Genomic DNA, 25499 nt, shown 5'->3' with positions numbered 1-25499 from the left:
GCTTTGACCCCTTTCTAGGTGGTCAGCAATTGCTAGGAACTACCCGCAAGCAGGATGCTGCACTGCACAAGTCATCATGAAATGTGTGAGTGCATTGGCACCACCATTCTGACCACAGCCGGCACGGACTCGATGGGCTGAATGGCCTCCTTCTGTGCTGTTCTGACTCTATGACTTATGACTTTATGACATCATAACCCATTGACCAGTGGTTCCACCAATTGGATATGTGGAGCTTCAGCAGTGGCTGCTTGCCACTCTGCACCTAATCATAGTAGGCCAGACCTTGGATATTTGAGCTCATGCTCCCATTCTGAGCCTCTGGGTGTTGCCTCCCAAGTGTCTCAAGTCTCAGAATTTCCTCTTCAGCTATGCAATGGACATTTCCCTTATATTTGATGGACGGACCTATAAATGACAGCTTGCAATCTGCCGGCCACTTTTATGTACTGTGCATTCAAGTCTAAAACTACATACCATGCACACATGTTGTCAGTTGCTTAATACAGATCCTCACGAGAGGGGCTTTGGCAAAATGTACCCAGCATAAGGCTAACTCCCCCTCCAGGGTGCTTAGTGACAGGTCCGTGTAGACCAGAGCCCTCCCTCTCTACAGCTGCCTTCCCCTTCCAGTGTTTCGGAAGCGTTTGTTGGAGAGCTGCCAGAGTATCAGGACCCATCAAGAATTACAGGATGGAACGTGGAGGACCATTTTTCAATCAATTTCAAAATCTGAATAATTAAATCCAATAACATTTCATTGCAGTGACATACACAACAGAAAGTTAGGATTCAGATGATGGTATGAATCATAAGATCAAAGCTCAAGCAGTCAGTCTGAACTCCAAGAGTGTGTTTGAGCCTTGAACACACTTCTTTTCTAACTTACATCTTTTTTGCTTTTGAAATTTGTTGTTATAGTCGATTTCTTCTATCAGCAATGCCCACACATCCCTTACTCTTACTAGGATGTTGAGTTATTAGTCCAGTTTTATATCATATAAGAATTAAGAATAATATAATGGTGCTTACTTTACTGAAAAGTAACACAGATCTGGTATGGTTAGAATGGTGTTGCCTCTGCAGATGTGCACTGATATATGACTGGTGTTGGCAATTTTTTTCATGGTATGCAGGTATACATTTATAAAATAGGATAATAGATCTCAGTAACTGAATCGACTTCTGATGACATGGTAAATTTGAGACTGAATGTTGAGGAATTATCTTGTCATTGGAACCTAAAATCCAATTACTATCTATGCCAGAAATGTTTTTATTCTATGTAATATGCAACAGGTAATATTTTTATTTGCTGCTAAAGTCAGCTACTCCTTTTTGGTAGTATCTTTCACCTACAGGAGCATTCTTGTATGATGTAGAAGATGAGGGTATATAGGTAATTGTCTAGGTAATTGAAGGAAGGTGTAGAGGATTAGATGACTGGGGTAGTAGTAAGAGCAAGTTTTTTTTGTGACACCAGGTTATAGGAATATATAGGTAGTCCTAGCTATGTGATATAGGTATCAAATAGGTATCTGGAAAATACTCTTCCTCCAAGTCAATTGCAGCTGCATTTTCTGACTCCAAACTGCCTAGCCTTTGGCCTTCCATTCTCCACAGTACTTCTGCAGCCAACAGTCTGCTTACCTACTCCCTTATAACCACCTGTCGCCCGCAAAACCATTACTCTCATCCTGGTTGATCCTCCTGATATAGCCTCCATCTTCTCTCTCTCCAATTCAAGGGCCGGAATTTTCAGAGGTATGAACGGATGGGTTGGAGGCGTGGAGGGAAGTGAAAGTTATACAAATGTAAAACCTGACCCCAACCTGCCTCCAACCTGCCCACTTGCACCTTTCGCTCAGGAGGGAGGGGGATGGGGCGGTCTGCCAAACCGCTGCCAGGAGGCGGGTTGGCAATTTAAATATGATAATGAGGCTTGAAGCCTCTACTTTAACCTGCTTTTCAGGTTTTATTGCAGACGGGATGTTGCTCGGGATTCCCGGTGGCTGCAACAAGATGGCCTCAGCCTTGGGGAGCAATGCTTGTGGGCCGGGAGGAGCAGGAGTGCTTCCTCCCGGCCCCCTAAGCTCCCCGACCATCAGAATGCCCCTCCCCAGGATCAGTGCTCCGACCCCCCCCCCCCCCCGACCCCCCAGGAATCGAACACCCTCGCCCGAGATTGTGACTCAGCCTCAGGGTTAGTGATCGGATTCCCCGGCCTCGGAACCGCCCCTCCCCCTCCCCCCCCCCCCGCCCACCCCCACCATCCTGGGCCCAGCACTTACCTTGACCTGTGGCCTCCTGGTCCGAGTTCCCCGCACGACTGGAAAATAGCCTGTCAATCAAGCTGACTTCCAGGCGGGAAACCTTCCCTTTCCGTCGCATGCACGCTGTGGAATCGTGCCGGGAAACCTGAACTTCTGGGCTTCCCGCCGTCTCCCAGGTCCCCCCGCACCGTGCAGGTGGGACCCGGGAAAATCCCGCCCAAGGGGTTCAGTCTTGAGCATATCTTTTACTATCAGGCCTTACTCTCCTTTGCCAAAACCACTTACTACTCGAGGATCATCCTGCAGAGCAAAGGTAACATGGCTTCTTTTCGCCACTATCAATTGTCTCTTTAAACCCCTCTACCCTGCCCCCTTCTCTCTCTCCTCCAACAACAAGCACAAGGAGCTCATGGACCTCTTTATCACTTAGTGAGACCATCCGTTCAGCTGCCTCTGCTGCCTCCCCTTCCCCCCTTCCCCTTACCTATCAAGACAAATCTTCCCCCAGGTTCCCCCTTGCCCCAGCCCTGAACCCACTTTCTCTAGTTTTTCCACTATCTCCTTCATGTCCTCTTCGAGCTCACCTTGTCCATGAGACCCATTTCCTGCTGTCTTGACTCCATTTCCAGTAAAATGCTGACCACCCAACTTCCCTTCCTGGCCCCCATGCTAGCTGACATTTTAAATGGTTCCCTCTTCTCAGATACCAGCCCTCTCACTTTCAAAACTGTTGGCACCACAAAAGATCCACTCTCAACTCCTCTGTCCTTGCAAATTACCATCCTATCGCCAACCTCCCTTTCATCTCCAAAATTATTGAACGTGTTGTTGGTACCCAAATTCATGCCCATCTTTCCTGCAACTCCATGTTTGAATCTCTGCAATCAGGTTTCTGTCCCCCACTATAGTACTGAAACAGCCCTAATCAAAGTTACAAATCATATTCTTTGTTAATATGACCCTTCTTTGTCAGAATTCAAGTATCATGCCCAAATTTCTGTCTTGCATTTTAAGGAGTATAAAGAAACGAAGAGAGTCTCCAGGAGCACAAAATAATCAATTGTAGACAAGGGCCTGAAATTCAGCACCTTAGCGCCGGCTCTTAAGGCCGGATTCATGAAAAAAATGGCGTCAACCTCACTTCTGCCTACTTCTCGTGCCGGACGCCATATTAGTGAGGGCAAAAAAAAAAGGTGGCGTTTACCTTCATCTGAAGCAGGCATTAGGTCATTAACATATTCAAATAATTGGCCTAATGCCTGCTTCTGCTACCTCTTACAAATTTGGCTTGTGTCTGAGACACCCAGCGCCAACGCTGACTGCCTCCGGGAAAACAAACACTAAACAGTACAAAATTAAAAAAGGTAACCACTTACCATTAGCATCTTCGACCTCACTCCTAACTCCAACCTCCTGGCCCTCTCCGATCTCCCCCCAATCCTGGCCCCGACCTCCAGGACCCCCCCGATCCTGGCCCCGACCTCCTCCTCCCCCCATCATTGCCCCGGTCTCCCCCCCCCCCTCCACCCCCTCCTCCCCCCTCCTCCTCCTCCCCCCACCCCCCCCCCCCCCCCGAGGTCCTGGCCCCGACCACCCCCAGATGCTGGCCCTGACCTCCCCCTTCCCCAACGCGAGCCGTGACCTAGCCCCGATCTCCAGGCCCTCCCCCAGAGTCTTTGCTGGACGTTCAGCCATTCAGCACTGGGCTGAATGCCACAATAATGCTAATCAGCAGACAGCACCAAAATAACAGCGCTGCCTGCTATCTTTTTACGGGCGCGAGCAAATCTGGCACCGCCCATTTTCAGGCCTTACTGAATTTCTAAGCCTACACTCCAAATGTGTCACTTTGTTACAGAACAATCTTAATATGTTGAATGATCTGTGATATGACCTGCAACTGACAAACATATTCCAATCTGCAGAAGCAATTTTATGCTCTGACATTTTTCAGGCGTTCTTGGGATGCAGGACATTGGTTCCTGAAGCAGGCGCAACAAGGTCCAGTTTCTACCCCTCTTAGCATTCTATATCCATTGTAACCAGCTTGAGCATCAATTTCCTGTGATTTTCCCCAATTAACAGATATTTCAAAAGCATTTACAATTAAACCTGCTATAACAAATTCTTCTGAGCAGTGTTTTATTTGTGAGTATTTAGGGACTAAAGATTATCTCTTATTGCGTAGAAATGGTTATAGTATTAATAGTGCATCATAACTTTACGTATATACTTTAATTTTTATGTCCTTATTTTTTCTGTATCATCTCACATTAGGGAGGAGCAGCTCTGAACTGAAACTTTGCACCCTGTTGTGTCACACTAATGAATAAGGTTTATGAGAGATGTTTATTTGCACTTACCTAATATATTTTTAGTTAAGTAAATCTTACTTTCACATGTAACAAAACCTAGAACAACTTCAGGATGACTGCCACTTAATTATTACAATAACCTGATGCCCACAACATCTTCAGTCCTACGGGCTCCACTTAATGCAGCAGTATTGCTCCTTCTACAGGAAACTTTCGTTTAAACGGAGGTTAAATCTCCGGAATGCTCTATCCACCGGCAAAATTCAGGAGTCGGTTCAGTTAACTTTTTTTACTTTTTGTTGCTTTTTTTCTCCATTCCTGGCTCTGCAAGCATCTAGCTGAAGCTGTTGCTTAGCTACAGAGACGCTTGCAAGCTGTGCCGACTGTTTTGAGGGTTTGTTGCTTCAGACGGAGCTCTGAGCTCCGTATGTTTTAACATTAGCGCTGGTTTCTCCGGCAGTGTTGATCGACCGGCACCAGCTCGGTCCAGTCAGTGCCGGATACCAGAAAGTTTCCTGTAATTCATCTATTTGAAAACTAAGATTTTTATCAGGCAAGAGTTAAAACAAAATTTCCCTTATCCAAACTCTTGTAATTATGCTGCACCCTATTTATGAGCACATACTAAAGTTATATGAAGCGGGGAGGTTAAAAGCTGTACATTGTGACTCCCTAAATTATGTAAAGCTGTTGCTAACTAATTTAATCATCAATCACAGCAGGTAGTTATGAAGATTTTGTTCAGGTGTTAGAACTGACTTGCAGTATCTGGAATTGAATTCCTCTTAGATTAACACTTTCATGATTGCAGTAATGTAAGAAGTCACACAACACCAGGTTATAGTCCAACAGCTTTATTTGAAATCACAAGCTTTCGGAGCGCTGCTCCTTCGTCAGGTGAAGTGAAGAGAAGCATATAGGCACAGCTCAGGGAATACTGCCAGATGATTACAGGTAATCTTTCTAACTGCCCTTTATCACACCTCGGCAGAGAGATAATCGCAGCAATCAAAGGTGTGAATGGAGTCCAAACAGGTCAGTCAGGAAAACATTACATCAAAGAACAATGAGGTGGGGTCACAAGGGGTCAAATGTTGCAGATACTAGTGTCTGTATGAAAAACAAAAAACAAACAAAAAACAATTTTTTTTTGCTGGAAATCACAGCAGGTCCGGCCGCATCTGTGTAGAGAGAACAAGCCAACGACGACTCGAGTCTGGATGACTCTACGTCAGGTGGGGTTACATGTAGCGTGACATGAACCCAAGATCCCGGTTGAGGCCGTCCTCATGAGTGCGAAACTTGGCTTATCAGTTTCTGCTTGACGATTTTGCGTTGTCATGTGTCTCAAAGGCCGCCTTGGAGAATGCTTACCTGAAGATCGGAGGCTGAATGTCCTTGACTGCTGAAGTGTTCCCCGACTGGGAGGGAACACTCCTGCCTGGCGATTGTTGTGCAGTGTCCGTTCATCCGTTGTCGCAGTGTCTGCATGGTCTCGCCGATGTACCATGCTGTTAGAAAGATTACCTGTAATCATCTGGCAGTATTCCCTGACTATATATGCTGTGCCTATATGCTTCTCTTCACTTCACCTGACGAAGGAGCAGCGCTCCGAAAGCTTGCGATTTCAAATAAAGCTGTTGGACTATAACCTGGTGTTGTGTGACTTCTTACATTTGTCCACCCCTGTCCAACACCGGCATCTCCACACCATGGCTACTATCGACACCACAAACTGCCGGCTCAAAGTGGAGAGGATCTCCAAGAAGATCGCGCATATCGACACAGGCATCAAGTTTCTACAGAGATGCAAGAAAGCAGACAAGATCCCGAAAGGACTACAGATCACGAACCCACTCAAGTCGACCTACAACACAGACTACGCTGAGAGACTCTGCCGTCATACCTCTCGCACACTCCTCAACCATCTCGTACACCAGCTCTACAGCAGACGCCGCAACCTCGAAACCAAGATAGAGTCCATGTTCTCAGCCTGTGCTCAGGACACAGCAGACCAGCTACGAGACACCGCCAAACAGATGAGGCAACGGAACTACGCTGCCTACATGCACACCAAGAACAGGAAGCTTGAGAAACTCGGCATCACCACCAGCAGCAACCAAGCCTCCCCCGGTGCCACGGTTGAAACCACAGGGAAGTCCATCGTCAACTTGTCCGACCACACCCTTCAACCAGACGAAATCAAAGTTCTCAGCCGAGGGCTCAATTTCTGCCCCACCACCAAAATGGACCCCGTCGGTCTCGCGGCAGATACAGAGGAATTCATCAGGAGAATGAGGCTCTGGGAATTCTTCCACAAATCCCAAGATGTCAGCAGCGAACCCAATGAGACAATCAATGATCCGGAACAGCAGACAGAGGGATCCGCAGTGCAGCAACCGAAGAAGAAAGAGTCAAATTGGACCCCTCCGGAGGGTCACTGCCCTAAGCTTGACCTGTATGCTCAAGCTGTCAGGAGATGCATCAACGCCAGATTCATCAGCTGCACTCACAAGACAGTCCAGAATGTCACCCGAGCACAACGCAACGCCATCCACGCTCTCAAGACCAACCGCAACATCGTCATCAAACCAGTAGACAAAGGAGGAGCCATCGTCATACAGAACAGAACGGACTATTGCAAAGAAGCATACCGACAACTGGACAACCAGGAACACTACAGACAGTTACCCGCAGATCTGACCAAAGAACACATCCGCCAACTCAACAGACTGATCAAGACCTTCGATCCAGACCTTCAAAGCATCCTACGCGCTCTCATCCCACGTACTCCCCGCGTGGGAGACTTCTACTGCCTCCCAAAGATACACAAAGCCAATACACCCGGACGTCCTATCGTATCAGGCAACGGAACCCTGTGTGAGAACCTCTCTGGATACGTCGAGGGCATCCTGAAACCCATCGTACAGGGAACCCCCAGCTTCTGTCGCGACACTACAGACTTCTTACAGAAACTCAGCACCCACGGACCAGTTGAACCAGGAACGCTCCTCGCCACGATGGACATCTCGGCACTCTACACCAGTATCCCCCATGATGACGGCATCGCTGCGACAGCCTCAGTACTCAACACCAACAACAGCCAACCTCCAGACGCCATCCTACAACTCATCCGCTTCATCCTTGACCACAATGTCTTCACCTTCAACAACCAGTTCTTTACCCAAACACACGGAACAGCCATGGGGACCAAATTCGCACCCCAATATGCCAACATCTTCATGCACAAGTTCGAGCAAGACTTCTTCGCTGCACAGGACCTCCAACCAACGCTAAACACCAGATACATCGACGACATTTTCTTCCTATGGACCCATGGCGAAGAATCACTGAAAAGATTACACGATAACATCAACAAGTTCCATCCCACCATCAAACTCATCATGGACTACTCCTCAGAATCGGTTTCATTCTTGGACACACGAATCTCCATCAAAGACGGACACCTCAGCACTTCACTCTACCGCAAGCACACGGACAACCTCACGATGCTCCACTTCTCCAGCTTCCACCCTAACTACGTTAAAGAAGCCATCCCCCATGGACAAGCCCTGCGAATACACAGGGTCTGCTCAGACGAGGAGGAACACGATGGACACCTACAGATGCTGAAAGATGCCCTCGTAAGAACGGGATATGACGCTCGACTCGTCGATCGACAGTTCCGACAGGCCACAGTGAAAAATCGCATAGACCTCCTCAGAAGACAAACACAGGACACAACCAAAAGAGTACCCTTCGTCGTCCAGTACTTCCCTGGAGCGGAGAAACTGCGCCATGTTCTTCGCAGCCTTCGACATGTCATCGATGACGACGAACACCTCGCTAAGGCCATCCCCACGCCTCCACTACTCGCCTTCAAACAACCGCCTAACCTCAAACAGACCATCGTTCGCAGCAAATTACCCAGCTTTCAGGAGAACAGCGACCACGACACCACACAACCCTGCCACAGCAACCTCTGCAAGACATGCCAGATCATCAACACAGTTACCATCATCACACGTGAGGACACCACCCACCAGGTACATGGTACATACTCATGTGACTCGGCCAACGTTGTCTACCTCATACGTTGCAGGAAAGGATGCCCCGGAGCTTGGTACATCGGCGAGACCATGCAGACACTGCGACAATGGATGAACGGACACCGCACAACAATCGCCAGGCAGGAGTGTTCCCTCCCAGTCGGGGAACACTTCAGCAGTCAAGGACATTCAGCCTCCGATCTTCAGGTAAGCATTCTCCAAGGCGGCCTTCGAGACACACGACAATGCAAAATCGTCGAGCAGAAACTGATAGCCAAGTTCCGCACTCATGAGGACGGCCTCAACCGAGATCTTGGGTTCATGTCACGCTACATGTAACCCCACCTGACGTAGAGTCATCCAGACTCGAGTCGTCGTTGGCTTGTTCTCTCTACACAGATGCGGCCAGACCTGCTGTGATTTCCAGCAAAAAAAAATTTGTTTTTTGTTTGTTTTTTGTTTTTCATACAGACCCCAGCATCTGCAACATTTGACCCCTTGTGACCCCACCTCATTGTTCTTTGATGTAATGTTTTCCTGACTGACCTGTTTGGACTCCATTCACACCTTTGATTGCTGTAATTATCTCTCTGCCGAGGTGTGATAAAGGGCAGTTAGAAAGATTACCTGTAATCATCTGGCAGTATTCCCTGACTATATATGCTGTGCCTATATGCTTCTCTTCACTTCACCTGACGAAGGAGCAGCAGTCTGAAAACTTGTGATTTCAAATAAAGCTGTTGGACTATAACCTGGTGTTGTGTGACTTCTTACATTTGTCCACCCCAGTCCACATCATGATTGCAGTAGCAATTCTGTACTCTGGTGAGGATGTTCCCTCAGGAAGAGGAGCTCCAAAAAACAATCAACACCACCAGGCAGCAATTTAAGTACTCAAGTAATAGTTTGCTAGAGAGACCTCAAAGATAACAACTTTGATTCAGTATTTCAAAGATGACTAGCCTAGTTGGCCAACTCTAGTTGCATCCTGGGCCACAAATTTGTTTTGTTTGCTGAGGTTATGTCACCATCGTACTGAAATGAAGGCTACAGAATAGTTAACAATCATATCTTAGAGTAGAGGAACATGAAACCAGACATAGTCTATAATCACTCCAACACAAAAAGATTCCCATTCAGAATTCTGTTTATAATCTGAGAGAGAAAGAACGGACTTATTTCCAAGCACATCTGTTATGAATGTTGTTCAAAGTTAATTGGAACCATACACCAATGGTTTTAACTGAACTTTTAAGTAGTCCCCATAATCTAGCACATTAGAAAAAAACTGTTAATCTAAACATTGTGTTTTTCAATTCTTTTTACCAAAATCACTAATGCTGTGTGAAATGCATGCTTTTTAAGGGACTGCCTACACCCAGGCAAGTTGACAATTCTCAATTCTCATGTTAGAAAAATGCTAGTCAGCAAGATTTGCTTTTGATAATTTGTGGCATTATCTCCCAGGGAGATTGGTTAGTTCTGGAATTTCCAAAATTAGTCCAATACAGTGTAGGTGCTGCCAACATTTATGTGTGTGTGTATATATGTGTGTGTATGTCTGTGTGTGCGCCTTTTTTATGGTGCTGTATAATGTTGCCATTTAAACAGATCCTTCAACTCCTGAATGCTCCTCTTTATCTTTCCTAAAATGGAATATGGAATACACTAAGATTCTTAAATAAGATGGCCATCATCAACTTCCGTGGTTAGGTGTTCATGGTAATTTAATGTTTTTTTTATACCCAGCACCAAGAGTGAGGTTGGTTACACATAGTCATCATTGTGGTGGATTCACTTAGTGCCAAATGTAATTTGAAGATTTTTGTTGGCCAGCAGGTCTAGTTTCATTTGACCCTGTGAAGCCTATCCCTCTGTGCATATGCATACATATGTTATCGTGCCTGTAATTGAGTCTGATGACAGCCATAATCACTCTCTAACATATATGAGATTTGGTGCTATGTTGGATAAATGCAAATATGAAGTCCTGTTGGAATTTTTGTTGATTTTAATTTAAGAAACTCTCAAATTATAAATTATTATGACACAATTGGCTCAGCCACAGGGAATGGCCAATTATAACATAATTTCTTCAGCACACAGATTCATATTAGAATCAATAATGGACCAATTATGACACATTGCTGGCTTAGGAAGCACAACAGTTTAAATTGTATAAATTGTAAATTGGCACTAGATCTACTTCTTATCATTCTTAATCATAGAATGATTACAGCACAGAAGGAGGCCATTCGGCCCCTCGAGCCCGTGTCGGCTCTCTGCAAGAGCACTTCAGCTAGTTCCACTCCCCCGCCCTTTCCCCGTAGCCCTGCAATTTTGTTTCATAAGAACATAAGAAGTAGGAGCAGGAGTAGGCCATACAGCCCCTCGGGCCTGCTCCGCCATTCAATAGGATCATGGCTGATCCGAACCTAGACTCACGTCCACTTCCCTGCCCGCTCCCCGTAATCCCTAATTCCCTTATCAGCTAGGAAACTGTCTATCTCCGTTTTAAATTTATTTAATGTCGCAGCTTCCACAGCTCTCTGAGGTAGCAAATTCCATAGATTTACTACCCTCTGAGTGAAGAAGTTTCTCCTCATCTCAGTTTTGAAAGGGCAACCCCTTATTCTAAGATTATGCCCCCTAGTTCTAGTCTCACCCATCAGTGGAAACATCCTCCCCGCATCCACCCGATCAAGCCCCCTCACAATCTTATATGTTTCGATAAGATTGCCTCTCATTCTTCTGAATTCCAATGAGTAGAGGCCCAACCTACTCAACCTTTCCTCATAAGTCAACCCCCTCATCTCCGGAATCAACCGAGTGAATCATCTCTGAACTGCCTCGAGAGCAAGTATATCTTTTCTTAACATTGGAAACCAAAACTGTACGCAGTATTCCAGGTGTGGCCTCACCAGTACCCTGTATAACTGAAGCAAGACTTCCCTGCTTTTATACTCCATCCCCCTTGCAATAAAAGCCAAGATTCCATTGGCCTTCCTGATCACCTGCTGTACCTGCATACTAACCTTCTGTGTTTCATGCACCAGGACCCCCAGATCCCTTTGTACTGTAGCACTTTGCAGTTTCTCTCCATTTAGTTTCCTTCAGGTACTTATCCAATTCCCTTTTGAAAGCCACAATTGAATCTGCCTCCACCCTTTCAGGCAGTGCATTCCAGATCCTAACCACTCACTGCGTAAAAAAGTTTTTCCTTATGTCGCCTTTGGATCTTCTGCCAATCACCTTAAATCTGTGTTGTCTGGTTCTCGATCCTTCCGCCAATGGGAACAGTTTCTCTCTCTATCAACTCTGTCTAGACCCCTCATGATTTTGAGAACCTTGATGAAATCTCCTCTCAACCTTCTCTGCTCTAAGAGAGCAACCCCAGCTTCTCCAGTCTATCCACGTAACTGAAGCCCCTGGAACCATTCTTGTAAATCTTTTCTGCACCCTCTCTAAGGCCTTCACATCCTTCTTAGAGTGCGGTGCCCAGAATTGGACACAATACTCCAGTTGAGGCCAAACCAGTGTTTTATAAAAGTTCATCATAACTTCCTTGCTTTTATACAGTACTCTATGCCTCTACTTATGAAGCCCAGGATCCCATATGCTTTTTTAACCGCTTCCTCAACCTGTCCTGCCACCTTCATGTTCCTTTTCATAGGCAATCTGCTGGAACAGGTTCTAGCAGATATGTTCAGAAAGGGGAGAGGGATAGACCCGGAAACTACAGGCCAGGCAACCTAACATTGGTGGCGGGGAAACGTTTAGAGACATTAAACCAGAACAAAACTAATTGGCACTTGTAAAAATATGGGTTAATAAATGAAAGCCTGCACTGATTTGTTAACGGCAAATCGTGTTTGACTAATTTGATTGAGTTCTTTGATGAAGTAATGGAGAGGGTTGATGAGAGTAGTGTGGTTGATGTGCATATGGACTTTCAAAAGGCGTTTGATAAAGTGCCACATAATAGACTTGTTAGCAAAATTGAAGCCCATGGGATTAAAGGGGCAGTGGATGCGTGGATTCAAAATTGGCTGAGGGACAGAAAGCAGAGAGTAGTGGTGAACAGTTTTTTTTCAACTGGAGGGATGTATGCATTGGTGTCCCCCGGGAGTCGGTGTTGGGACCACTGCTCTTTTTGATATCTATTAATGACTTGGACTTGGGAATAATTCCAAAGTTCGCAGATGACACAAAACTCGGAAATGTAGTTAAGAGTAAGTAGGATAGTAACAGACTTCAGGAGAACATAGACAGACTAGTAAAATGGAGTAAATGAAGAATTTAAAATTTTAAATTTTATTTACTCATTTACAGGATGTGGGCGTTGCTGGCAAGGCCAGCATTTATTGCCCTTGAGAGGGTGGTGGTGAGCCGTCTTCTTGAACTGCTACAGTCCTGTGGTGAAGTTACTCCCACAGTGCCGACTTTGTTGCGGTTTGGTACAACTGAGTGGCTTGCTAGGCCATTTCAGAGTCAACCACATTGTTGTGGGTCTGCAGTCACATCTAGGCCAGACTGGGTAAGGACAGCAGGTTTCCTTCCCCTAAAGGACCTTAGTGAACTAGATGGGTTTATTATGACAATCTGCTAGCTTCATGGTCACCGTTACTGATACTAGCTTTTTAATTAACTGAATTTAAATCTCCCCAGCTGGGATTTGAACTCGTGTCTCCAGATTATTACTCCAGGCTAATAGATTACTAGTCCAGTAACATAACCACTATGCTACCGTAATGCTGAGAAATGGGAAGTGATTTATTTTGGTAGGATGAATGAGGAGAGACAATATAAACTAAATGGTACAATTTTAAAGGGGGTGCAGGAACAGGGAGACCTAGGGTATACATCTTTGAAGGTGGCAGGACAATTTGAGAAGGCTGTTAAAAAGGCATATGGATCCTTGACTTTATTAATAGAAGTATAGAGTACAAAAGCAAGGAAGTTATGCTAAACCTTTATAAAACACTGGTTAGATCCCAGCTGGAGTATTGTGGCCAATTCTGGGCACCACACTTTAGGAAGGATGTCAAGGCCTTGGAGAGGGTGCAGAGAAGATTTACTAGAATGGTACCAGGGATGAAAGGCTTCAGCTACATGGAGAGACTAGAGAAACTGGGGTTGTTCTCCCTTGAGCAGCGAAGGTTAAGGGGAGATTTGATAGAGGTGTTCAAAATCATGAAGGGTTTGATAGAGTAAATAAGGGGAAACTGTTTCCAGTGGCAGAAGGGTCGGTAACCAGAGGACACAGATTTAATGTAATTGGCAAAAAAAAGAGGTGACATGAGGAAAATAAATTTTACGCAGCGAGTTGCTATGATCTGGAATGCACTGCCTGAAAGGGTGGAATGCACTGCCTGAAGCAGATTCAATAATAACTTTCAAAAGGGAATTGGATAAACAGTTCAAGTAGAAATATTAGCAAGACTATGGGTAAAGAGCAGGGGAGTGCGACTAATTGGATAGCTCTTTCAAAGAGCTGGCACAGGCACGATGGGCCAAATGGCCTCCTTCTGTGCTGTATCATTCTATGATTGGAAGAAGCAGTAGTCTGTGGACAGCTCAACAGAAATTAACATTTGTTTCTGATATTGTTTCAGTGAAGACATAATGGGGTAGATTTTGGCCTGGGCCCGTTTTCAGGCCCAGACTAGGCGCTGCGCTATCAACATGCGCCTGAACCTAAAATCATGAGGAAATTAGTCCTCGGGCCTCAACAGCATACTCCAGGTGAGCTGCCGGCACTGGTTGCGTCCACAGGCAGCTCACCCAAATGAAGATATCAATATTGGGTCACGTGCAGCGGCCCTCAGGTGAGTCCCGGGAGGAGGGTGTTGGAGCGGGCTGTGGGGGGGGGGGGCAATTGCAATTCCTATGGAGTTGGGGGAGCACTCCCGCTCCTCCAGCTTCACAGGAACTTAAAAAAAAATTCACCTACTTCTTGATGGTAGCCACTGAGGCCGACAGATTTCTTGATGAGATCTTTCAACAGTTGTTAAGCCTATAATTTACATACTTAAGGAGCCTAACGCCTGTGTTAGGCACCCACCTGACAGGCTAAAAAATGGCCCCACAAATTTAGCAGTGGGACTGATGCCTGCACAGATTGGGTGCGGGCAGTCCCACTACTAAATTGGTACGTGTTGCACCTGTTTTATGCCCGGAACACAGGCGTGATGCATACGCATTTCTATCCCAATGACATTCATCATCTTGAATATTGTGATGTTTAGTGTCCATGTTAAAGACTTTAAGGACCACTAATCTTTATACCAATACATCTGCTTCCTAAAAAAATGTTTTAAATTAGAAGCACCCCGCTAGTTAAGTCACAGACAACTATGGCCCATTGTGACCTAAAGCATCTCTGTACTGCAGATAGTATATCACATGGCACAATGTCATAGGGTTACCAACCCTCCTGGAATGGAAGAAGAATCTCCCAGCCACTGCTACAAGAAACCAGGGAGAAGAGTGGAACTGTGGCCTTTAAATTTACCTTCACAGCAGCGCTTCCCTCCTCCCCCCCCCCCCCCGATTCTGTTAACCACTATTATATTTAAATTAACTTCCATGCCACGTGCTTCCAGCAGGAGTTGATGTAATGCTATGTCCGTGAGGCCTGTCAAGATGTGAATTCCGAGCATTCTTGGAATAATGGGAGTGGCGAGAGGGTTTGGGGCTCAACCAGGCCTGCACCCGCTGATTTTCAGGGGCGCTGTACTCAATCTCCATGGCGCCAGGGGAGCAGAATTCAGTGTGTGGCAGCCGAGGTGTCCTGGGCGCTGCTGGTCTGTGGAAGAGCCGCTCTTCCCTGGCTGGAGTTCTGTGCTGTTCCTGCATCTCAACAAGGCCAGGCACCAGCAGCTGGGGCTGCTCATGTGTCCCAGGTAACCCATTGCTGGTGTCACCCCCGCTAACTGAGAGGCTGCACTAAGTTGGATTAGGCCTTTGGTTTGCTGCATGACTATACTTTACCTGATATATTACCAGAGCACGCGGGTACAAGAGCGGCATTGGTGAAGCATTTAAATGGGTTGTGGAGATCTTGGGTCTGGACAGGATCTGGTTCAATTGTGATGTTCCCCAGTGTTAAATAGTCTGACAATAGTCTAGGCTCCTGCATGAATAATGGTTACTTGGATGAGATGCAAGAGTGCTGCTTGCGCCATATTACAGCAAAAGTCATCTTCAAGAAAGGAGAAAAAAGAATAAAGTATACTATAGTGGTATAACAGTATCATAATATTGGTCTTTATCTGTGATGATACTTAGCTGAAACCTGACCAGACAGCAATGGGAGAATTCTCCATTTAGTGGTTGTTTGCATCAGTCTCTGTTCAGACATCAATAAGCTTGAATCCAAAGGCAAACAGAATGAAGTCTGGTAGACAGTCACAACTCTGAGAAACCCAAGTTCGGAATGGAAGTGTAGCTTTGAACAGGAGAGTGGTCGTTCCCACAACTGAAGTTGCAGTAGTGTTATTGGCACAGTGCCCATGGTATCTGGGCTCAGAGTGTTTAAGACTGTCACCAGATGCAATGAAAAAAAAAATGTCTATTCCCTTGGGTGTACATACTCTTGTAATGATCTCTAAACTAAATGAAAGACAGACTTGCTCGTTCTACGGAGTTCTGGAAGAATTGTGAGCTGTGCTGAGTGTGTGTGTTCAATTAGTCAACTTGAAAACATTGGCCTAGATTTTCCAATTGGCAGTAGCATTTGAGCAGATTTAATATATTTTAGTGCAGAGTTATCGCCAGATTGATTTTTCCAGTTACCGTTAATGATCAGTGGTACCCGTTACGGCAAGAGTCATTAAAATCTAATTAAACCAAAAGAAAAGTTATGTGGTGGGAAATTTACTCAGTTCCAATTTTCAAACACAAATTTCAGTGATAAGCAGTCAATTTGGACTTGTCCTTAATAGTGCCAGAGGGCTATAGAAGTGATGTTCAGAAACAAATTTCAATGTACCAATGGCACAATAAATCAGCAGTTTCCTCTAAATAGCCCCTTAACAGCCACAAAGAGCAAAGTCCATGCCATGGTTACCTGTCTCTATTTTAATTTTTTCATTTTTGAAGCAGTTAACAGGTGAGAAAGTTGTTCATGTGCAGCTGTTCATAGAAGCATCCAAAGTATTTTTGAGGTAGCATAGTTGCGGCATTTTTTTCTTTCATTTGCTAATGTTAATGAAAAAGTCAGCACAAGTACAAAGTGGGGAAACTTTATACTCAAAAGCTTTATCGCTAGTATTAGCAAATGAATAGACCATAATATAAAGTTTAATATGTTATACACAAACATTTTCAATTAAAATTGCTAGAGTGTCATTGATTGTGGTGCTGCTTCATATTACACAGAATGTGCTGGGAAAAGATATAAAGGATTGGCAGTGTAACAGGATTTCTTTTTAAGGAAAGAAGCAAATTAATGTAGTTATTACTAAACCAGAGATGAATTGTTCTAAAGCTGATTCATCTGACCGTAAGGTAAAAATATTCAATATAGAGAAAAATCATACATTTCAGTAATTAGCAGGAAAGCAATTTGGACAGTGCTGTCATATAAATATTTTAGAACTGAAGCAGTATATATTTCAATAGCTGGGAAATATTTAAGGCATGAGAAGGTTATACCTTTTCAATTCCTTTCATAGATGCGGGCTGATTCTCCTAACGTGTAGATACCATATCATCCGACTTAACAGCAGCGATTGGTTCAACAGCAACTTCATACAGTTTTGTTTTAGAGGAATAACATTGTTTTAAGTAAAAGCTGTTCCTTTGACCAGTTTCCGTAGACTATTACATTTCATGTTGAAATTGCACAAGACGTGTCAGAAATGGATTTTGATTTTTGCTTTTCTTTTCATTCCTGTAGAGGGACAGGAATGTCTGTAGGAAATGTGATAATATAATTGCAAATGTCTGACTGGTTGTGTTGATGTGTTCTTTCTCTCTATACTCTCTCCTCACAGGATCTCCAGTCCTTACTGGCACAGGCACCATCACCTTGATTGTAGATGACGTCAATGACAATGTTCCAGCATTCGCTTTCAAAACCTACCATGCCACCATCCCCGAGGATGCTCCGACAGGGACTGATGTCTTGCTTGTAAACTCCACTGATGCTGATGAAGGTTTGAATGCAGTCATCAGGTAAAGGCATTTTTTGTGATGTATATTTTCTGCTCTGTGGTGGCACATCGTGAATATTTAACAATAACCCTTTGATACACCCTGAGTTCTGATATAACACATTGGCCTAGAAATTGGATCATGCCACCCCTGTTTTTCAAGCGTGAGACTGGCACTTAAGGGTCCAATATGGCGGGCGGTGTGCACACACCCATCCCGCATCGGAAATGCGTCACCCGCCATGTTGGATCAGGGACTTGCAGTGCACGCTCATTTTTAGGTGCAATTGAATTTCTAAACAATTGGCGTTACAGCTCTCTCACTAATACAGGGGCCATGTAAAATGCTCTGATAATGATACACCTCTTGATGTAAAATGTGTTCTGTATGGCTTCAAATGACAGCTTCTTGTGGAGAGTCTACAGTAATGTCTGTATCGAGCCATGTGAGTGAATTCCCTTGACTGGACAAAAATCCCACTATTAGACTCTCTAATTCCCAATTTAGCCTAACAAAAGTAATGATGATGTTAAATGGTGGTGACATGTTGTCCACAGCACCACACGACAGGGGTTGGTATATTTTTACGGAATGCTGAATTCTTTGCGTTAGTCATAAGCTTCTTCACGCTGTTCAGGGCAACTTCAGAAATTAATCTCTTCAGTGAAGTTTTCCTGCTTATGTCAATATCGCCCCGTGCAAGAGATTCACAGTAGGTAGATGGAAGCAAGGTTCATTTACACGTCGTTTTGTTTCATTTCCCGTGTCTCACTTTGATACAGTGTCACATTTTTTCCTTTGAAGAAATTAATTTGGCTGAAGATTTAAACATTTATTGTAGTACTTAATTTGGGGGATATTGGATCACATGACAGTAACATAGGAATGGAATAAAAAAAAGCCCTGTGTTCATTGCTGATGAACAGGTACTTTGTGAGCTCTTTGTGCTTTTCATTATCTATTATATATTAAAATCTTAGGGGTGGGGGGGGGGGGAGTTGCAACATTTCTTATCAAGTACATTGAACCGTTCTTTGTCCTGCTGTGCCAATGTGAAAATGTATTGCAAGTGTCAACATTTACCTGCAATACCAGTTTCACCTGTAGGTGGCAATATTTATGGCCTTTCTATGACAAAACTGTCACTGTGACGTTAGGTGGTTTAGCAGATTAACAGTTTCTTAATCCCCCTGTACTCCACAACAGTGGAGAGTGAATAGCTTTGCAGTAGACTGTCAGCACAAGTAACAAACATAAAAATTCTAATCACCCTATGCCACTCTGTTCCAAATCTCGAAAGGCATTCAGGAAAACATGCAACCAGACTGACATGCAGCTCAAATACGAAATCTCCCCACACTTCCTGCCACCACCCCCATTCATCTGACGAACATAATGGACTGGAATTTCTTGGATTAATTTATGCAGAAATTACATTGTTATTTACGCAGGTTTTTACACTCCACACGAGCTTCCTCCCACCCCTCTTCATCTTATGCTCAAACTTCCCGCAAATCGCATTAGAATACACCGAAATGTAAAGTCAACATAAAACCAACGGAAATCAGCATAAATAATCAGGGCCCAAGAAAAGCACAGAACATGCGCAATCTTCCATTTTTAAGTCCCTCCTTTATCTTATTGATGTTATGAAAATTAAAGTTTGAAGCCAACAAGCCATCTTTTATGCACATTAAGCACAGCATGTTTAAGAAAATGCAATTGTGCAAGCTTTTCTCCTTTTAATGTAACAGATTCTAATACCATAAAAAAAGCATTCAAAGAAATAAAAAGTACATGTGGGTCTCAGTAAGGAGAAATTAAAAAAACACCATAAAAAACAGAAATTGTGACTTTGGGTTCTGCTGCACCTATAATTCTTTGGACGTAACTCGGGAGCGACGCAAATGATCGAGAAAATTTGCGTGTAGCGATGCTTCAACATAAAACTGGTATAAATCAGCTATGTGCAGATTTCCTCAGAATAAATTGACGCAACTCCATAGTTATGCCAAAACTTTCCAGGAAATTCCAGGCTATTGTCTTCACTGAGAGTAGAGCCACCATAAAACCCATTCACCCAGTGTATTTCTTCACCTCACAAAGCCCGATCACACATCAAACAGTATAACATGTTCAAGAAACCATTCTTGCGCTGCATTTGTCCCCCATCTGAGAATAAAATTGGGGCTGGGTGGAGGGAAGGACAGTCCAGTCTTCTCTTCCCATGTCACCCTCAAACCTGGGCTGTTTTTCCCTGCTGAGCTACTTTCCCTCCCTTTCCGTCCCCCATGCCCTCTCTCCCTCTCTCTCTCTCCCTTTCTCTCCCTCATCTTCCATCCTCCTCCTTTGCCTCGTCTTCTCTTCCTCGCCCTCTCTTCTCACCCCTAGCTCTCCCCTCCACATCTCCTCCTCGCTGCCCCCTCTTCTCCCCTCCCCACCCTTGCTTCTCTGCCTCTCCTTCACCTCCTCACAGCCTTCCCACCTCCCTCTTCCCCTCTCCCATGGCTGGGTTCAGTTAATCCCCGCACCCTGTAATCCTGCTTGACCTGAACATTCTTCTGATTTTAGCTCCCTCTGTGTAACGTCCCAAGAGGTCAACGGGTTAGAAAGGAGACATCATAGGGACTAAATGGCACAGTAGGTTTAAATATGCATGCCATCTCTGGGACAGTAATCTAGCTCAGAATAATGTGGTGAAAGTTTCACTCTGTCCAGTAGCTTGGAGAGTATTAAGTGAAATGAGTTTAAGCAGTCTCAGCCAAGTTTATGATGGACACAAGCCACATCACCACAAAACTGCACTTAATTTGGCAACAGTTGGTAGAGTGAGAGCCATTGTAGCGAGAGATGCACTAAAATTGAAAAGTACTGAACAATTATGGGTGATTCATTTGCACTTTTCTAATTCTAGCAATTTTTGGGTGCAAAGGATAGACAGTTGGGTTTATTGGGGAGTAGTTGGCAGTAGTATAACATTAACAGTTGGCAGGACTAAGACATTTGTTTCCTGCATTGTTAAAGCATATACAGATAAGGAATGTAAGATATTCTTGAAACCTAATTACATTAAATGCACTGAAATGTGATATATCTTCTTGGCAGACACTTACCTCTGGTAAAAGGAGGCCACTAACCTTGCTTGAAGACAGATTAGGAAATTGCTACATGAATCTTGTGACAGTAGAAGCAGAGATGTTACTATCATTTTCTAAACGTTCCTTCAGTTTATTATGGATGTGGTGGGTTAGAGTGGAGGTGATTAACTCCCAGGATGAATTTAGATGCCAGGAAGATTGTGTGAAGTTTAGTTATATACCCATCGTCGGTGATCTTTTGGTTCTCATAGTGCTTCTGGTTTAGCTCAATTCAAGGATCTGCTTACTGTAATAGGAGGCAACTGGAATGCCCTGATGGGCTATTGTAATTCTTCAGTGTGGACAGAACATCATTGCCCCAGAGCAGCGGTGAGGTGGGGGATTGAAGAAGAGATGGGCCTGTTTGATCTACTGATTTGAAAGATGTTAGGCATCTCGTTTCTGTTTTGCAGAATGCGCATTCAAAATTTAATATATTTTCATCTGTCAGACTTGTGCCAAGTTTTTTTTTGTTCCAATTTATCTCTCCTTCCCTTCTTCGTTTGTCTAATAAGGGCATTGACTGCTTTCTGGGTTATGATTCCATGGGTCCCAGGCACCCTCTGATAGCTCATCCAAGTAACCGTTCTTCATGTGTGAGCCATCGTGTATCAACAGCTATTCAGCCATGAGTCCAGTCGTGTTCACTCACATGCATACTTCTGATGATTAGGAATGGGAACAGAGGCCAATTTTCCAAACCCAAAAATGTTAGTGCCTCTGTATCTGCACATCTGAGATCAGCTAACTCAACATACCAGTTGTAGAACGTGTGTGTTGTTTGCATGATTTAGTGATACACTGAGTAAACTCACTGGGGGAGAAATTCAAGTTATGGCGTAAAACCTCTAAATTTTGTGTTGCGATCTGTCGCGCCTGAACTCTGTTGGAATTATGCCGGATGCCATATTGGTTCAGGTGACTTTTAGTCGTCTAGGGTACCTGCCTGAAACGGGCGTTATGTTCTTTGAATATGCAAATATTTAAATAATGCGAAATTCAGGTACAAATGACTGGAGCTTATGCTGTGCATGCTACGTCTAGTTGTACCAGGCATTGAGTGGCCAGACCATCAATCCTTGAAGGCAGGAGGGTGCTCAAAAAACAGCCAAAGAAATTTTCAGTTTTTATTTTTATGAGCCCAGGCCAGGAGAAGCAGGAGTGCACCTGCTAGGCACACAAAAAAAACTTCCACACCAGAACCCCCCACCCGCCACCCCCCTCATAGAATGCTTCCCTCACCCCAGACCCGGCCTGCCCTCTGCGATGACGAGCTGCAGCATGGTGCCAATTTGACGTCCGTAGCTGGCCAGTGACATTTAAGTCGGGCCCAATGCTGAATTTGGTCCAGTTCAGTTCTGAGGCCGGCAAGAGCAGAGCCACCACTCGCTGATTGCTCTGTAACAGAGCCATCAGGGGAGTTTATGTATAGCAAGATTATTTTAGTGTCTCCATCAACATGATTAGCATCTCAGATCACATTCTATTACATCAATTATTTGTTTTCTTCACTCAGCTTGAAGTCTTTACATTAGAAACTTAATAGGAACCTCTAACAAGATGCTAAATTAATTATAGATATGGAAAAAACTGCAGTTACTGAAAATCTGAAATGAAAACAAAAAGTTTTAAAATGGAAAATTCTCAGCATCTGAAACCGGCCTTTTATCAGATACTAAGGGCTAAAAATTCACTTTGGGGCGCCAAGCTCGCCTGGGCGCCGGAATTACCGCTGCGCGCGGAGCCACTTGCGCCATCGGGATATTCAGTTTCAGCGCCCCAAACGGAAGCCGGCCGCTATACAAGGCTTCCCGCGCCCCGCTTGGGGCGCTGAAACTGAATATCGGCGCGCAAAGTGCCGCAGCGCCACCCGCTGCGGCACGGCACGCTGCAGTACTGCAGGCCTTCCTCCCACTGTTAAGGGGGAGGTGGCTGCAACAGCGCGATCCCCGCTCGCGAGTGCCGGCAAATGAGCCCGGCACCAAGGAGAAGTGCCGGGCTCTCGGGAAACAGCTGGCAATGCCGCGGGGGGGGGGGGTGTAGGAGGCCGGGGACGGAGGTGCGGGCAGGCGGCCGCCGAAAAAGCGGCCGGCCACACCTCCACCTTAACTCGCGCCACTACCGCCACAGGTAGGCCCCTGTGTACCGGTCGCTATTTGCGGCCGGCGCGGAAGAGGCGGCCGCGACCTAATATGGCGTTCGGGGCGGTAGCGGGGCGTTGCGCACACCTATGACGTCATCGGTGGCGGCGCAGCGCTACAGGCTAACGCCGCCATTAGCGCCCCGCTAAATATCGCGGTGGTTGCGGCCAGTGGCACTAAAGCCTCTGAGTGGCCTCTTTGGGCGCAAACTGGTGGCGCAAGCAACTGAATTTCTAGGCCTAAGGGACTTGCTGTGTATTTCCAGCAGTTTCTGTTTCTATTACAGTACTAATGTCATTAATTATATGCAGGATGAACTAGATGGCTTTTGAATAATATCCATGAAGCTGCAACAGTGGTTTTGGAATGTGACAAAAGCTTTTATTTGTGGTTGAGGATTTAAGAGAAAATGAGTAGAAATGAGAGCTCTCAGGCACGTTATTACGTTATTAGAAGATTGGAGATGAGGGCTGGGATTCTCATTTGTGATCCTGCCGAAATCAGGGTGGAGAATGATGGAAAATGTGGGCAATTAAGCCTGCTGCTGCCTCACCGTGCAACTGGGATTTACTGCCCCTGCCAGGATCCCATGGCTGCTAATGGTGGTAGGGTCCCTGTTGACTTTCCCTCATGCCCACCACAGTTACCACCACTTCCTGGGGCCACTATGGGGAAGGTGGTAGCAGGCCCGGGAAGTAGCAGTATCAACTCTTAGGTCCCTTCATGAAGGAAACTGGCATTGCAGCCGTCTCCACTGCCTCCATTCGCGCTCCCAATTACCATGTGTAGGCCTCGCTCATTGCTAAACCTTCAAGGGACACTGATCTTCCCATCTGTGGGGCCCTTCTGCCCCTTTAAGTGTCCAGCCACCTCTTGTGGTGCTCCTGCAGCAGCACTAGTGGGATTTTGTGACTGGGCAATGGTGGGCTCCATTTTACATAGGATTACATAGGATATATGGCACAGAAACAAGTCATTCGGCCCAACCAGTCCATGCCGGTGTTTTTGCTCCACTTGAGCCAACTCCCGTTTTTCCTCATCTAACTCTATCAGCATAACCCTCTATTCCCTTCTCCCTCATATGCTTATCTAGCCTCCCCTTAAATGTATCTATACTATTTGCCTCAACTACTCCCTGTGGTAGTGAGTTCCACATTCTCACCACTCTTTGGGTAAAGAAGTTTCTTCTGAATTCCCTATTGGATTTCTTGGTGACTATTTTATATTGATGGCCTCTAGTTATGCTCTTCTCCACAAGTGGAAACACTGTCTGTATCCACTCCATCAAAACCTTTCATAATTTTGAAGACCTCTATTAGGTCACCCCTCAGCCTTCTCTTTTCAAGAGAAAAGAGACCCAGCCTGTTCATCCTTTCCTGATATGTATACCCTCACATTTCTGGTATCATCCTTGTAAATCTTCTCTGCATTTAGGGCCTCTATATCCTTTTTATAATATGCAACCTGAACTGTACGCAGTACTCCAAGTGTGGTCTAACCAAGGTTCGATACAGGTTTAGCATAACTTCACTACTTTTCAATTCTATCCCTCTAGAAATAAACCCTAGTGCTTGGTTTGCTTTTTTATGGCCTTGTTAACCTGTGTCGCTACTTTGAGTGATTTGTGTATTTGTACTCCAAGATCCCTTTGCTCCTCTACCCTACTTAGACTCGCACCCTCCAAGTGATAGGAGGGGTTCTAAATGAATTTTTTGCATCTGTTTTCACTATGGAGAAGGACGATGTAGACATAGAAATAGGGCGGGGGGACTGTGATATGCTCGAACATATTAACATCGAGAGGGAGGAGGTATTGGCGGTTTTAGCTGGCCTAAAAATGGATAAATCCCCAGGCCCGGATGAAATGTATCCCAGGCTGCTGTGTGAGGCAAAGGAGGAGATTGCGGGGGCTCTAACACATATATTCAGGACCTCTCTGGCCACAGGGGATGTGCCAGAGGACTGGAGAACCGCTAATGTAGTACCATTATTCAAGAAGGGAAGTAGGGAAAAACCGGGGAACTACAGGCCAGTGAGCCTAACATCAGTGGTAGGAAAATTATTGGAAAAAATCCTGAGGGACAAAATTTGTCTCCACTTGGAGAGGCAAGGATTAATCAGGGATAGTCAACATGGCTTTGTCAAGGGAAGATCATGTCTGACTAATTTGATTGAATTTTTTGAGGGGGTGACTAGGTGTGTGGATGAGGGTAACGCAGTGGATGTGGTATACATGGATTTCAGTAAGGCCTTCGATAAAGTCCCGCACAGGAGACTGGTCAAGAAGGTAAGAGCCCATGGAATCCAGGGTGCCTTGGCACATTGGATACAAAACTGGCTTAGTGGCAGAAGGCAGAGGGTGATGGTCGAAGGTTGTTTTTGTGACTGGAAGCCTGTGGCCAGTGGGGTACCACAGGGATCGGTG

The 25499-nt window shown here is 45.2% G+C and overlaps 1 protein-coding gene across 2 annotated transcripts in view; it reads left to right on the top strand.

Annotated features, from left to right (window-relative positions):
- Nucleotides 1-25499, top strand: part of fat4 (FAT atypical cadherin 4) — a 434764-nt gene that overhangs the window by 310553 nt on the left and 98712 nt on the right. For both annotated transcript variants that reach the window (XM_086009513.1, XM_086009521.1), the window contains exon 8: nt 17637-17817. In XM_086009513.1, the coding sequence (XP_085865639.1) occupies nt 17637-17817 (181 nt within the window). The remainder of the gene's footprint in view (nt 1-17636; nt 17818-25499) is intronic.

Source organism: Somniosus microcephalus, chromosome 2 (genome assembly GCF_052327205.1).
Source record: "Somniosus microcephalus isolate GS21.2 chromosome 2, FLI_Smic_1.0, whole genome shotgun sequence".
NCBI lineage: Eukaryota > Metazoa > Chordata > Chondrichthyes > Squaliformes > Somniosidae > Somniosus > Somniosus microcephalus.
The sequence above is the reverse complement of the archived record's forward strand: the minus strand, read 5'-3'. Positions and strand labels throughout refer to the sequence as shown.